At 41.5% G+C, this 16640-nt stretch overlaps 1 protein-coding gene across 1 annotated transcript in view; it reads left to right on the forward strand.

Annotated features, from left to right (window-relative positions):
• The window catches only part of LOC136880846 (fat-like cadherin-related tumor suppressor homolog), a 372162-nt gene that overhangs the window by 73025 nt on the left and 282497 nt on the right, over positions 1–16640 (forward strand). The window contains exon 3 of the mRNA XM_068229137.1: positions 3585–3792. Within this exon, the coding sequence (XP_068085238.1) occupies positions 3585–3792 (208 nt within the window). The remainder of the gene's footprint in view (positions 1–3584; positions 3793–16640) is intronic.

Consider the following 16640-nt stretch of genomic DNA (forward strand, 5'->3'; position numbering starts at 1 on the left):
TTGTCACCTCAGTAAATGCTCACTATTATAACATGTACACGCTGTATACATTGCTCTTGTCAGCCCAGTGAATGCTCACTATTATAACATGTACACGCTGTATGCATTGCACTTGTCAGCTCAGTAAATGCTCACTATTATAACATGTACACTCTATATACATTGCTCTTGTCAGCCCAGTGAATGCTCAGTATTATAACATGTACACGCTGTATACATTTCACTTGTCAGCTCAGTGAATGCTCACTATTATAACATGTACATTCTGTATACATTGCACTTGTCACCTCAGTAAATGCTCACTATTATAACATGTACACGCTGTATACATTGCTCTTGTCAGCCAAGTGAATGCTCAGTATTATAACATGCACACGCTGTATACATTGCACTTGTCACCTCAGTAAATGCTCAGTATTATAACATGTACACGCTGTATACATTGCTCTTGTCAGCTCAGTGAATGCTCACTATTATAACATGTACACGCTGTATACATTGCTCTTGTCAGCCAAGTGAATGCTCAGTATTATAACATGCACACGCTGTATACATTGCTCTTGTCAGCTCAGTGAATGCTCACTATTATAACATGTACATTCTGTATACATTGCACTTGTCACCTCAGTGAATGCTCACTATTATAACATGTACACGCTGTATGCATTGCACTTGTCAGCTCAGTAAATGCTCACTATTATAACATGTACATTCTGAATACATTTCACTTGTCAGCTCAGTGAATGCTCACTATTATAACATGTACATTCTGTATACATTGCACTTGTCACCTCAGTAAATGCTCACTATTATAACATGTACACGCTGTATACATTGCTCTTGTCAGCTCAGTGAATGCTCACTATTATAACATGTACATTCTGAATACATTTCACTTGTCACCTCAGTAAATGCTCAGTATTATAACATGTACATTCTGAATACATTTCACTTGTCAGCTCAGTGAATGCTCACTATTATAACATGTACACGCTGTATGCATTGCACTTGTCAGCTCAGTAAATGCTCACTATTATAACATGTACATTCTGAATGCATTTCACTTGTCAGCTCAGTGAATGCTCACTATTATAACATGTACATTCTGTATACATTGCACTTGTCACCTCAGTAAATGCTCACTATTATAACATGTACACGCTGTATACATTGCTCTTGTCAGCTCAGTGAATGCTCAGTATTATAACATGTACATTCTGTATACATTGCACTTGTCACCTCAGTAAATGCTCACTATTATAACATGTACACACTGTATACATTGCTCTTGTCAGCTCAGTGAATGCTCACTATTATAACATGTACATTCTGAATACATTTCACTTGTCAGCTCAGTGAATGCTTACTATTATAACATGTACATTCTGTATACATTGCACTTGTCACCTCAGTAAATGCTCACTATTATAACATGTACACGCTGTATACATTGCTCTTGTCAGCCAAGTGAATGCTCAGTATTATAACATGCACACGCTGTATACATTGCTCTTGTCAGCTCAGTGAATGCTCACTATTATAACATGCACACTCTGTATGCATTGCTCTTGTCAGCTCAGTGAATGCTCACTATTATAACATGTACACTCTATATACATTGCTCTTGTCAGCTCAGTGAATGCTCACTATTATAACATGTACACGCTGTATACATTGCTCTTGTCACCTCAGTGAATGCTCACTATTATAACATGTACACGCTGTATACATTGCTCTTGTCAGCTCAGTGAATGCTCAGTATTATAACATGTACATCCTGTATACATCGCTCTTGTCAGCCCAGTGAATGCTCAGTATTATAACATGTACACGCTCTATACATCGCTTTTGTCAGCTCAGTGAATGCTCACTATTATAACATGTACATCCTGTATACATCGCTCTTGTCAGCTCAGTGAATGCTCAGTATTATAACATGTACACGCTGTATACATTGCTCTTGTCACCTCAGTGAATGCTCACTATTATAACATGTACACTCTATATACATTGCTCTTGTCAGCTCAGTGAATGCTCAGTATTATAACATGTACACGCTGTATACATTGCTCTTGTCAGCTCAGTGAATGCTCACTATTATAACATGTACACGCTGTATACATTGCTCTTGTCAGCTCAGTGAATGCTCACTATTATAACATGTACATTCTGAATACATTTCACTTGTCAGCTCAGTGAATGCTCACTATTATAACATGTACATTCTGTATACATTGCACTTGTCACCTCAGTAAATGCTCACTATTATAACATGTACACGCTGTATACATTGCTCTTGTCAGCCAAGTGAATGCTCAGTATTATAACATGCACACGCTGTATACATTGCTCTTGTCAGCTCAGTGAATGCTCACTATTATAACATGCACACTCTGTATGCATTGCTCTTGTCAGCCAAGTGAATGCTTAGTATTATAACATGTACACTCTGTATGCATTGCTCTTGTCAGCCCAGTGAATGCTTAGTATTATAACATGTACACTCTGTATACATTGCTCTTGTCAGCCAAGTGAATGCTCAGTATTATAACATGCACACTCTGTATACATTGCTCTTGTCAGCCCAGTGAATGCTCACTATTATAACATGTACACTCTGTATACATTGCTCTTGTCAGCTCAGTGAATGCTCACTATTATAACATGTACACTCTATATACATTGCTCTTGTCAGCTCAGTGAATGCTCACTATTATAACATGTACACTCTGTATACATTGCTCTTGTCAGCTCAGTGAATGCTCACTATTATAACATGTACATCCTGTATATATCGCTCTTGTCAGCTCAGTGAATGCTCAGTATTATAACATGCACACTCTGTATACATTGCTCTTGTCAGCCCAGTGAATGCTCACTATTATAACATGTACACTCTATATACATTGCTCTTGTCAGCTCAGTGAATGCTCAGTATTATAACATGTACACTCTATATACATTGCTCTTGTCAGCTCAGTAAATGCTCACTATTATAACATGTACACTCTGTATACATTGCACTTGTCAGCTCAGTAAATGCTCACTATTATAACATGTACACGCTGTATGCATTGCTCTTGTCAGCCCAGTGAATGCTCAGTATTATAACATGTACACGCTGTATACATTTCACTTGTCAGCCCAGTGAATGCTCAGTATTATAACATGTACACGCTGTATACATTGCTCTTGTCAGCTCAGTGAATGCTCAGTATTATAACATGTACACGCTGTATACATTTCACTTGTCACCTCAGTGAATGCTCAGTATTATAACATGTACACGCTGTATACATTGCTCTTGTCAGCTCAGTGAATGCTCAGTATTATAACATGTACACGCTGTATACATTTCACTTGTCACCTCAGTGAATGCTCACTATTATAACATGTACACGCTGTATACATTGCTCTTGTCAGCCCAGTGAATGCTCACTATTATAACATGTACACTCTATATACATTGCTCTTGTCAGCCCAGTGAATGCTCAGTATTATAACATGTACACGCTGTATACATTGCACTTGTCAGCCCAGTGAATGCTCGGTGACGGTGACCTCAGCTCGCCGCTATGTTACAGGTGTACATCGCCGTTCTCAACGACAATGACAACACGCCGCTGACAGTGGAGCCGGTCTACTACCCATCGGTGCCTGAAAACTCACCTGCGGGTAAGACAGTGCTGCAGCTCCGAGCCGAGGACCACGACCTTGATCCGAACCAGAGACTTTCGTACCGCATCACCGCCGGTAACCCCGAGAGCTTCTTTGCCATCGATTCCGACACTGGTGAGTTCATATTATTTTAACTTTTTGATGATTAACACTGTTGCCCAGGTATGTCGATGTTGCTGGCTTATATTTTACGAAGTGGTTGGTGTTAAGGTAAGACCATATCATGCTAATCAGCAGTGTTCTCTCGAAATCACATTTGATTAGCTCTACTCAACGGTTTGTGCGCGTATCCCCTAGAAAAGTAATCGGTTACGGCGGGAAAAGACGAGATGAACAGATCATGACCGCGAAAATTAGAGGAACTCCAGAACAACGTAAGAAACGCATAACGTTTGGGAAATAGATCTCCGTGTTAAAACTGAAGCTATTCTACAATATATGTAAAGGAAAAACAACATTAAATCGAACGTGCAACAGATTCTTTAAATTTTGATTTAACAAAAGGTACCTTGTAAAAACCTTCTGGACAGGTATCAGTTAGGTATAGTACGCCTCAGTGGGAAGACCCTAAAGTACTTCTTGCTAGTACTGATCAACTTGAGAGAGCTTTCTCCTTTTACAATTACTTAAGAAATAAGTACCAATACAATACATGACCAACACCAAAACAGGATCCAGATCGATGACAGTTGAGAGAGAAAGGATACAGAAAGTGGAGAAATTCAAATATCTGGGGGAGTGGATAGATAATAACCTGTTAAGTATATAAATTTAATTATTCGTCCGTATTGAACCAAGATTACAATTTATTAAAATTCGTATCCACCTTATTCAATACCAAAAATGTTGTTAAGATGAAATTACAACATGTATATTTATTTTATCAGGACTAGTTTCGACGCTTTATATTGCGTCATCATCAGCTGATATACACTGGAAACATTGGCAAACATATATAAGTTTATCTACGTCACACACATTATAAAAACTATGATAAAGATTTGAAAACCATATTATAATTATACTATTTCCGAGTCCATATTGTCCAAGATTTGCAATTATTAAACTTTGGATTGCTAAAATCTGAATCAATTTGGTTTAAATTATCATTAAAATTAAACAAAACTAATAATAAAATCACGATCTTCTTAAAAACATTCGCTTTGTTTGACGTTTTTAAAAAAATGTTTTTGTAGAACCACATTAAAACCATTCAATAAAGTCCTCAGGCTATTGCCATGTAGTGAACATAATGTCGCAGAATAAGGTTAAACAATCTTCTTAAATGACATTGTCACTGTTTGACACTTCAAAATCTTTTAAAACCATATTAAAATTATTCTATGAAATCTTCAAAATGTTGAAATGTGGCGATCGTGAAAAGAGGCGGACTCAGAAGCCGGTGCTTTATGAAGTTACCAATTATTTCATTCTCAGTTCAATGCGGACCTGAAATAATATGAATATATTAACCTTCACTTTAGCTGAAAAAGTGTGAAACTTTACGTCTTATAACATGTGACTCACCTCGTGAGATCGCTGTCCTTGCAAAGCACCGTGTAGCGAGGTGAACCTTGTTGTGTTAGATAATAACCTGTCAGAAAGAGAGGCACTGAATATGAACTCTTACAATGAGAAGATCTCGATCAATGCAAAACTCAGACACTACCAATCAGTGATCCGCCCGGAGGCTTTGTATGCAGCTGAAAGTTTGAAGCTGATAGAAACAGGGTTGGTCAAGATGTTGGAACTGGCGGTGAGAAAGATTCTGAGGAAGATACTGGACCCCAAAGAACAGAGGATGGATCATACAGAAATAAGGAAACTAAGAATTATATATCTAGATGAAAAAGATCTCAGATACAATCCGGAAGAGCAGAGCCATGTTCTTCGGACATATCTACAGAATGAACTCGGGAAGACTGACCAACCAGATAATAAGATTTTTTGAGATCATATAGGTGCGCTGGTATCAGGAGGTGAGGAGGACCTGGAAGAAATGGGAATACAAGGAGCGTAAATCAGCAACAGGGATGCTTACAAGTCTAGGATCAAGTCTACGAAGAGGTTTCAAGAAGAAGTTAGATCCCGTACCCAAGCGCCACTTACAGAAGAAAGTAGGAGTGAAAGGAAGGAAGAGAACTGGACGAGGATGAAAGCCCATAAACAGACGAAGCAGAAGTCGAATTCACATCGTCCCTAGTCGGCCAAGGTTAATTGTTAGAATTTAAGACTGCATCCAGCATCGTTTGAGCCTGATACGGATACCAAGTACATCAATAAAGCTCAACGATCTCATTGTCTGCCTTCGTAGCGATTTCCTGTTCTGCCAGAGATTTAAGAATGGTAGGAGGACTTGTATGTGGTTTAAATTATACATGCAGCTCACCTCCATCGGGAGTGTTCCTGGACAGAGCTGCACCATCTCGGGACGAGGACATGAGTTTACTTTAAGGATCTCACTAACATTGTTTCCGCTGGCTAGTTTCTCTTCTTCGTGGCCCTTTCCAAATTTTCTGAGGGCATCACCTTGTATGGATCTAGCCAAGTTTAATGGTTGGATGTCCTTCCTGACGCAAGTCTATGGGGAGAGATGAATTTATTACTACGTGTTTTCTGTGGTGGTATGTAGCGATGTGTTCTATGTAAATGAAGATGTGTATTAAGACGAACACAAACAACCAGTCCCCGAGATAGAGGAATTAACCTGACGTGATAAAAATATCCTGATCCAGCCGGGAATCGACCCCAGGGCCCTCCGGACCGAAGACCATCAGGCTCTTAGTGATTAGCAGTAGAGTTAATAGCTGCCTCTGTGGATCCGTGCTAGAGTGTCGGCCTCCGGAACCCAAGATAGCGGGTTCGAACCCGGCAGAGGTAGTCGGATGTTTGAAGGGCGGAAAAAAGTCCATTCGATACTCCATGTCATACGATGTCGGCATGTAAAAGATCTCTGGTGATACATTTGGTGTTTACCCGACAAAATTAATTAAATCTCACCCATAGACGCCCAAGAGTGATCCGGTTTACTCTGTCTGCCATCTAGTGGGTCTAGAGTAAAGCGGAACGTCGAAATTGACGAGCAGACAGCCAGGTGGCGTCAAATCGAAATGTCTGCACACGGTAGCTGAGGCCATACGATTATTATTAGTAGTAGTAGTAGTAGTAGTAGTAGTAGTAGTAGTAGTAGTAGAGTTAATAAGGAAATACAAGTTGTTTTTTTGCAGATAATTGAATGCTAAGCAGAATTTGAATAGGAAAGCAGCACGATTTTTTCGGGGTGATTTCTGACAAAATAGTGGTGTAGCGAAAATGTTGCCAAATTCAGGCTGGGAAGACTTGGGAGTGAGGAGACGAGCTGCTTGACTAAGCGGTTGTTCCGGGCTATCAGTGGGGAGATGGCAAAGTGGACGAATAAACTTGAGTGGAGCTTTTAAATGTATGAAATATCATAATATGATAAAATTGGAATTCAAGAGGACAATTTAGGGTAAATAAGTGACATTTATGCTGGACAGAGTGGAAGTGGAACAGGATTTTCTCCGGGTACTCCGGTTTTTCCTGTCATCTTTCATTCCAGCAACACTCTCCAATATTTTATCTGCCATCAATAATAATTGCCCCAGAGGAGTGCGACAGGCTTCGGCATCCTGCACAATTCGTATCCTCGCCACTAGATGGGGGCTTAATTCATTCCATTCCTGACCCGGTCAAATGACTGTAAATAGGTTGTGGATTTACATATTTCATGAATTATAGGAGGAGAAAAAAGGGTCTCAAATAGTTTATCAAGGGAAACGTTCGATCCAGGCTCAGTTCGGTGGTATTTGAGAATGCTAAAATACGACAGCCTCGTGTCGGTAGACAGCTCCTTCGGGACAAAATTTCGGCCCCTCAGCGTCTCCGAAAACCGTCAAGGTAGTTAGTGGGACGTAAAAAATATTATTATTATTATTATTATTATTATTATTATTATTATTATTACTATTATTATTGAAAACCTACAACCTGTTTTCCAGTCTTTGACCGGGTCAGGGACGTAATGAATGAAACATATATAGGCTATTAGTACAATGGGGTCGCCACTCCCAAGGTGATTATTAATGACTGATAAATGCTATGAAATGATATTGGAGAGTGCTGCTGGAATGAAAGATGACAGGGAAAACCGGAGTACCCGGAGAAAAACCTGTCCCGCCTCCGCTTTGTCCAGCACAAATCTCACATGGAGTGACCGGGATTTGAACCACGGTATCCAGCGGTGAGAGGCCGACGCGCTGCCGTCTGAGCCACGGAGGCTCCTATTATTATTATTATTATTATTATTATTATTATTATTATTATTATTATTATTATTAAATAAATAAATAAATATTCGATAATTTTCCCAAGTTCTTTGAAAGTATTTAAGAAAGGCTAGGTCAGCAATTGATAGCGAATCTGTCACCTAGACGACAGCCCCGAATGCAGGTAATTGATTATTGATTGTAATTTATACACAGAACATAAGAGCTGTCCAATACCGGGGCACGCGGATACTTGCTGCAGACGAATAATTAGAATATTGTAAACCGAAGACCGAGCTCGATAGCTGCAGTCGCTTAAGTGCGGCCAGTATCCAGTATACGGGAGATAATAGGTTCGAACCCCACTGTCGGCAGCCCTGAAAATGGTTTTCCGCGGTTTCCCATTTTCACACCAGGAAAATGCTGGGGCTGTACCTTAATTAAGGCCACGGCCGCTTCTTTCCCACTCCTAACCCTTTCCTGTCCCTTCGTCGCCATAAGACCTGTCTGTGTCAGTGCGACGTAAAGCAACTAGCAAAAAAAAATGTATACGGAAGAGGCAATTTGATTATTCTCGACGTGAGTAATGACCTCCACAAGCACCTCTCAATCGTGTTTTATTTATTTATGGGCAGAGTGCTATATCCCACAGATTGCTCGTCATACACTTGGCGTAGGATTTAAGTAGTTTCATGTGCAACTTCGATTATTGTCCGATAAAACGTCGTGACGATATATTCTTCAAATTGAGATAATATCTGGCCGCTGCTGTTCATTGACTCATGTGCTGCCTAACACTTGCATACTGTCCAGCCGACTCCAAAATGTAGGCTAATAAGATTCTCTGTCCATTGTATCGCGCACAACATCTGCTCGTACTATTAAGCACATACCAACTTTTGTCTTAATCGGATCAACTTTATCTTGCCAGTGCAACTGTGGGCGTTGGAAGCGACCATCTAAATAAGAAAAGCCACAGCACGTGAAATGCAAGTTGACGGGAGAGCACTTTCCTTTTAAGAATAATCCAATCCGCTCTAGTTACCAACTTCAAATTGACTTACCTCGCTGTATATTCTTGTGCTAACAGGTCTCAGAGGTGAGAGATAACTTCTCGCCTGCCAGTAGACGTGAAGGAAGCTTTGACATAAAGTATCCGTGTACCTCAACATTGATTATGGAAGGCATCGTAGGATCAACTTTTGGAAAATTGTCATGGGTAGTTTACGATCCGATCTGATAAGTGCAGGACTCAGAATTCGAACTGATCAAATTTTAAACTTTACTGGCACGCAAAAGAACTCCGGCGGGACTAAATTCTGGCACCTCGGCGTCTCCGAAAACCGTAAAAGTGTAGTTACTGGGACTTAAAGCAAATAACATTATTATTATTATTATTATTATTATTATTATTATTATTATTATTATTATTATTATTATTATTATTATTATTATTAAATTTTAAACAGTGTATTTGTACTTTAGAAGTGTTGCACAATGTACTCTTTGTTCAATATTCGCTTCGAAGTCTTGATCCCGTTGATTGGTGCTTCTCCTTTAAGATTTATTTTTGTGATTTTATTTATTTACTAGTGTTTCTGCTTTGATCCCTGCCCCAATATTTTGGTTCCTACTTGTCCTTTTATTATATCTTATGTTCAATCCTTGTGTTTATTTTTTCCTTTCATGTTTCAGTTTGATTGTTCTTCATTTTGACATAAAAAATGCCTCAGAGCTGGGGGTCATCCGAAAATTTGTGTAACGAAATAGTGTAAGTTATGTGACAAAATGTGTAAAGCGATGTTACCTAGCAACAGTACCTTGAGAGCTGCACAGGCCGTGGATCTGTGCGTCATGGCCCATCTATAGATACTTCACATCACAGCCTGCATGGTTGCTAGGTAACATCGCGTCACACATTTTATTGAAAGATACATTTATGATAATTTGATTTTCCCAAACGGAAAAGGGTGAGGAGTAAGGAGGGAGCCCTCCCGGTTCCGGTAATACTGCCAACTTACTGGAAATTAAATCTGAATTGAATCGATAATATGACCGATCGATATGACTTTTCTACACTTTTATTATCTTAAGCCAACAACTGTATCACACACACATTATATAATATTATATAACATTTCTCGATGCGAATCTTGTTCCTAGCATGAATTCTATAGCTTGGCTTTGCTGTGTAAACAACAGTACTAGTACGTAAAATGTACGCCAGATGTCTCACGGCGATGCATAATCGATTCATAGTTTATGTTCAAAAGTTGCCAATACGAATCTCGACGATTGCCGAGGTCTACCGATTCAGAACTAGGGTGTCCATCTATCACTAAAAGGTGCGCGAATAGTAATGTTTGGTTTTCCCTTCTGATCCTTCAATTGCACTGGTTTTTTTCGTTGCTTCGCCTTTTAATGTTTTAGTTCGACATTCCTCTTTTCTTTGTTGTGTCATTTCGATGGTCCTCTGTATTGTTTCTCTACTCGGGACAAAATGAGTTCGAAACATATCGTGTTAGCGTGTTTTAAAATGAAATTCTAAGACTGTATCTTTCTCTCTGATCGCAGCTATTTCCCCTTTCAAGCTAACATACACCAGTATAGCCACTTCTTCTTCTTATTCTGGTTTTCCTATGTTGGTTACTCGATCAGAGGATTTGATCTTATGGGTTGTTTTGTGTTGATAACTGTCATTTCTCACCATAAAACTCCGTTGTTTATCATTCATTGAAGTGGAGCACTTTTTGATACCTCTTATGAGATCCGTGTATTGTATTCGAACACTTCCTCGGTCTCAACCATTCAAGAATTTCTTGAATTATACTTTATCCCGACCACCATATCTCTCATGATTGGATTTTCCCATGTAAATTTTGGTCCAATTGCATTTAACCAGAAATCGAAATCACAGGCCTCCATTCCTAACTTTGAAACTGTCCACTCATTGCTTGAGCTTTCAAGTGACTTAAGAATGAGCTTCCTTCTAACACTGATCTGCTTGCATACAGTTGAGTTTATCCCCATATTCTTTGCTTCTTAATGCTAGATGAATGCAAATACATGCCGCATCTTCTGGGGGCATGCTCATTCGAGGCAATGGTTCGGTTGAACTAAACGGAAAACAGACGAACCCCGCACCGAACATAAACTCAACCTCCGCCCTCGGTGTGCGGTTCGGTGGTTTATATGCTGGTGTGTACACGCATTCACATTTCGAAGGCATCGATATGTTTGATGTGGGCGGAGAAGGTTATCCTGGGCGCGGAACTTCCGATAATGGGAAAGACAAAACAGGAAGAACGACTCGTCAAGCCACGGCACCGAAGAAGAATGTGTTTCATCGGTTTGCATGTCCAGCTTTCTCACGGGTTTACAAACGTGGAAAACACATTGATTTAATGAAGTGAATTTTACTTATTTTATAACGTGTAGTGCCTTCATGAAGCTGCTCATTGCAATACCCCAAGTTTCCAAAAATCCAACAATGAAGTTCAATCTTTTATTCGGAAATTTTCTTTCCTGGTTCTTAGTAGGTATGTCTCCGACGATTCCTGCCGTTAATTTTGTTCGGTGCTTCCCTTCCATATACACTGACTGACAGCGCAAATGCAACACCAAGACGGAGTGGTTCGAAAGGGATGAAAGTTGGGGAAAAAACAGAGACGGCACGGACGAATAATTGATGTTTATTTCAAACCGATATGCAGGTTACACAATGCGCACGGCATCGACTCAGTAGGATGTAGGACCACCGCGAGCGGCGATGCACGCAGAAACACGTCGAGGTACAGAGTCAATAAGAGTGCGGATGGTGTCCTGAGGGATGGTTCTCCATTCTCTGTCAACCATTTGCCACAGTTGGTCGTCCGTACGAGGCTGGGGCAGAGTTTGCAAACGGCGTCCAATGAGATCCCACACGTGTTCGATTGGTGAGAGATCCGGAGAGTACGCTGGCCACGGAAGCATCTGTACACCTCGTAGAGCCTGTTGGGAGATGCGAGCAGTGTGTGGGCGGGCATTATCCTGCTGAAACAGAGCATTGGGCAGCCCCTGAAGGTACGGGAGTGCCACCGGCCGCAGCACATGCTGCACGTAGCGGTGGGCATTTAACGTGCCTTGAATACGCACTAGAGGTAACGTGGAATCATACGCAATAGCGCCCCAAACCATGATGCCGCGTTGTCTAGCGGTAGGGCGCTCCACAGTTACTGCCGGATTTGACCTTTCTCCACGCCGACGCCACACTCGTCTGCGGTGACTATCACTGACAGAACAGAAGCGTGACTCATCGGAGAACACGACGTTCCGCCATTCCCTCATCCAAGTCGCTCTAGCCCGGCACCATGCCAGGCGTCCACGTCTATGCTGTGGAGTCAATGGTAGTCTTCTGAGCGGACGCCGGGAGTGCAGGCCTCCTTCAACCAATCGACGGGAAATTGTTCTGGTCGATATTGGAACAGCCAGGGTGTCTTGAACATGCTGAAGAATGGCGGTTGACGTGGCGTGCGGGGCTGCCACCGCTTGGCGGCGGATGCGCCGATCCTCGCGTGCTGACGTCACTCGGGCTGCGCCTGGACCCCTCGCACGTGCCACATGTCCCTGCGCCAACCATCTTCGCCACAGGCGCTGCACCGTGGACACATCCCTATGGGTATTGGCTGCGATTTGACGAAGCGACCAACCTGCCCTTCTCAGCCCGATCACCATACCCCTCGTAAAGTCGTCTGTCTGCTGGAAATGCCTCCATTGACGGCGGCCTGGCATTCTTAGCTATACACGTGTCCTGTGGCACACGACAACACGTTCTACAATGACTGTCGGCTGAGAAATCACGGTACGAAGTGGGCCATTCGCCAACGCCGTGTCCCATTTATCGTTCACTACGTGCGCAGCACAGCGGCGCATTTCACATCATGAGCATACCTCAGTGACGTCAGTCTACCCTGCAATTGGCATAAAGTTCTGACCACTCCTTCTTGGTGTTGCATTTGCTCTGTCAGTCAGTGTATATCCCATATTTTACTGTAAATGCTCCTAAATTGACAGCACTCCTGTACATTGAGGATTTGGGATTAATGTTTCCCACCTAGAGTTGACCGCAGACATATCTGTCATCTGGTTTTGTGTTACACAATACACATCGTAACTGGGTCGTCGGTGAGTGATGGTTGTGGTGGGAAGTAGACGGCCACAGACCTCCCTAATCAACTCGAGGTGCGCGATTAGTAGAGGAATGTCCGGCTCCATGACTAAGTGGTTAGCGTGCTGGCTTTTGGCCACAGGGGTCCCGAGTTCGATTCCCGGCAGGGTCGGGAATTTTAACCATCATTGGTTGATTTCTCTGGCACGGGAGCTGGGTGTATGTGTTGTCTTCATCATCATTATTTCATCCTCATCACGACGCGCAGGTCGTCTACTGGCGTCAAATCAAAAAACATGCACCTGGTGAGCCGAACCGTTCCTGGGATCTCCCGGCACTAAAAGCCATACGCCATTTCATTTCATTTAGGACACAGTCCCTTACAACAGTAGCACATCGCAATGTAACATTCCTCTTATGCTGATCATGTTCAGGGCAGAAGTAAATTAACCGCTGGGGTATCACGCCTTCGATATCCAGAGGTTCCACAGGTTAACCAGACTGATTTCAGACGGTGTTTCGTCGGTTCTGCTGTACAGTAACATTTTGTTTTTCAATTTTCTTGACGTTGCACTGACACAGACAGGTCTTATTGCGACGAGCGTATAGGAAAGGGCTAGGAATGCGAAGTAAGTGGCCGTGGCCTTAATTAAGGTACATCCCCAACATTTTCCTGGTATGAAAATTGGAAAGCACGGAAATCAATCTTTAGGGCTGCCGACAGCGGGGTTCGAACCCACTATCTTCCGAATGCAAGCTTACAGCTGCGCGACTCTAACCGCACGGCCAACTCGCTCTTTACAGTAACAAACCATCGTTCATTCTTACACTCACTTCGTTACATATTTAATAATAATAATAATAATAATAATAATAATAATAATAATAATAATAATAATGCGGTAGTAGGCAGTTTAAAATATCTCGGTGAGATTGTCCAGATTAAAACTAGTGAATGAGAAGCCAACATCAGCAAGTCTGCCACTGCGTTTTCGTTGAACATACAACCTATAGACGAAGACCTGACTTCGAGAGGCGAACAACTAATAAACATGGGTGACTAAGTGAATGATGGACTCGGTAAGGGGAAAGGAGCGAGTTAGTTCCATCAAGCAAAAATATCTTTCAACTCAAAGAAGAAACTCTTCACGTCCACCAACATCAAGCTCAGTCTTAGAAAACATCTGGTTTGACTTAGGTGTGGAGTGTGCTGCTATACTTGGCCAGTGGATGTAATTGAAACGCGGGGAGCTTTTTAGTTGTGGTATTACAGAAGATGGTTGAAGATATTCTGGGTGTTTAGGCGAATGAAGAGGTTATCCGTAGAATAGCGAAGAAACCACAACTACTGAACATGTTTTTTTTTTTTTTTTTTTTTTTTTTTGCTAGTTGTTTTACGTCGCGCCGACACAGGTAGGTCTTATGGCGACGATGGGACAGGGAAGGGCTGGGAGTGGGAAGGAAGCGGCTGTGGCCTTAATTAAGGTACAGCCCCAGCATTTGCCTGGTGTGAAAATGGGAAACCACGGAAAACCATTTTCAGGGCTGCCGACAGTGGGGTTCGAACCTACTATCTCCCGAATACTGGATACTGGCCACACTTAGCGACTGCAGCTATCGAGCTCGGTACTGAGCATGTTAAAGAAGAAAAGAAACACCTGGATTGGTCGCATCATGAGACACTATGGATTTGATCATACCATTCTATAAATCTCAGAAGAAGGAAAAATGTAGAGAAAGAGCCACATTGGCTTTTGTTGGACAGTTGAGGAAGGATCGACATTGCGTCGCTAAATTTCTAGAAAAGAGAGTTCAGAAAATTAGAGAAAGTGAGGCGTATCTGATTCTGTAATGATTCAGAGTTGCCGTGGGTCCCACAGGGTAGCACTTTTGGACCTTTGTTTTCTCATTTATTTATATGATATGAGTAAAATACTGGAGATAAGACTTTTTCGGATGATGTTATACAGTATAGAGTAGTAAATGAGTTCCAGAGCGACTACAAAAAGACTTCAGCAGAGCTGGACTAAAGCAGGAAGACATGTCAAATGAAGCACTGTACAGACTGCAAATTAACAGCTTCAAAACCTTCCACAACCCTAAATGCAGATCAGTGGTGATTGATTGATTGATTGATTGATTGATTGATTGATTGATTGATTGATTGATTGATTGATTGATTGATTGATTGATTGATTGATTGATTGATTAAATAAAACGTAGGTGAGTAAATTAGTTAAAAAATGTCAGTGGCAATTATCCGTGCCAGAATCAGCTTCAGAAATCTAGAACACTTTTCAGCTGTCCATTCTCAGCATCCTACCATCGGAGCTATTCCAATAGACGTGTTTTCAAATTTCGCGTATTCTCTCTTCCTTTTCTGAAGCTGTCCACGCACGACTTTGTGTCAGAAATTAACTTAGGACAGCTCCTCTCCGCGCGAACTGACAGGAATGAAAGTTCCACGGCTCGCACAGTAATTAATACAAGAAACATCCCTCCAGTCTGTTAGAAACTCGATGACGTCCCGTCGTTAAGAAGGAACAGTTTGTATTGTTACAAGTGACAGCGACGGAAGAAAGATGCGGCTAGAGAATTAGACTGACAGCCAGGGAGAGGGGAATATGCAGATAAGCTGATGAATAATACAGTAGGGGTGGAGGGGTGTCGGCCACCTTATTGACTCCAGCGCCTCTAGCGGTGAGTCTGTCCCATAGAGAGTCGTTCCTTATTTCTTGCAAGGCTCTAGGTTTCCTGATTTTTAACGGTAACTATTTCCATATACTCGCTGAAGAAGGTATACATTAAAGGTGCTCATTTTGAACCTTCTGAAAGGAGCTGTTTCCATATTCCTTATAGAGAAGGAAGAGTATAAAATAGCTAATTATGAACCATTTAAAATTAGTCGTTTCTCTAGATACCTGCTAGACAGGAGGCAGCATAAAATATCTAATTTTGAACCATTTGAAAGCAGGTTTTCCAGACTCCTGCTAGACAAGATACGGCATAAAACAGCTAATTTTGAACCATTTGAAATTAGCAGTTTCCAGATATCACTTGTAGGGCAGATATTTAAAATAAAACCTTTTGAACGAATTAAGGGTTGCAGTTTCCAGATACCTTCATGTGAAATGATAGCTCGAAATAGCCGCCTTTAAGGGGATACAGAGTACCTTATGAGTACAGTGTTAAATCATGAATATGTGATGTACATTTTTGAAACTATCCATGACAGACAAAATATCTATGCTATATCTGTACATCTTGGCTGTCAATTAAAGCTTAATTTATATTGCAAATTAGATTTAGTAAGAGTACATTTTTGCCTGACTAATTTTCTCACATGGTTCATGTTTGTGGGTTACTGTAGTCACGTCCTAGTTCGTGAACCATGGGCAACGGCTGAGTGGCCTAGTAAGTGGTCCTGAGAGTCGGGATACCAGTTGCTATGGAATGGGAGTGGGCATCTCGGACATATTCTGAGTCGTGGCCCTCCTTGTGCTCAGGCGGCCAGGACTACACAATTCACC

The sequence above is a fragment of the Anabrus simplex genome, chromosome 9, assembly GCF_040414725.1.
Source record: "Anabrus simplex isolate iqAnaSimp1 chromosome 9, ASM4041472v1, whole genome shotgun sequence".
NCBI lineage: Eukaryota > Metazoa > Arthropoda > Insecta > Orthoptera > Tettigoniidae > Anabrus > Anabrus simplex.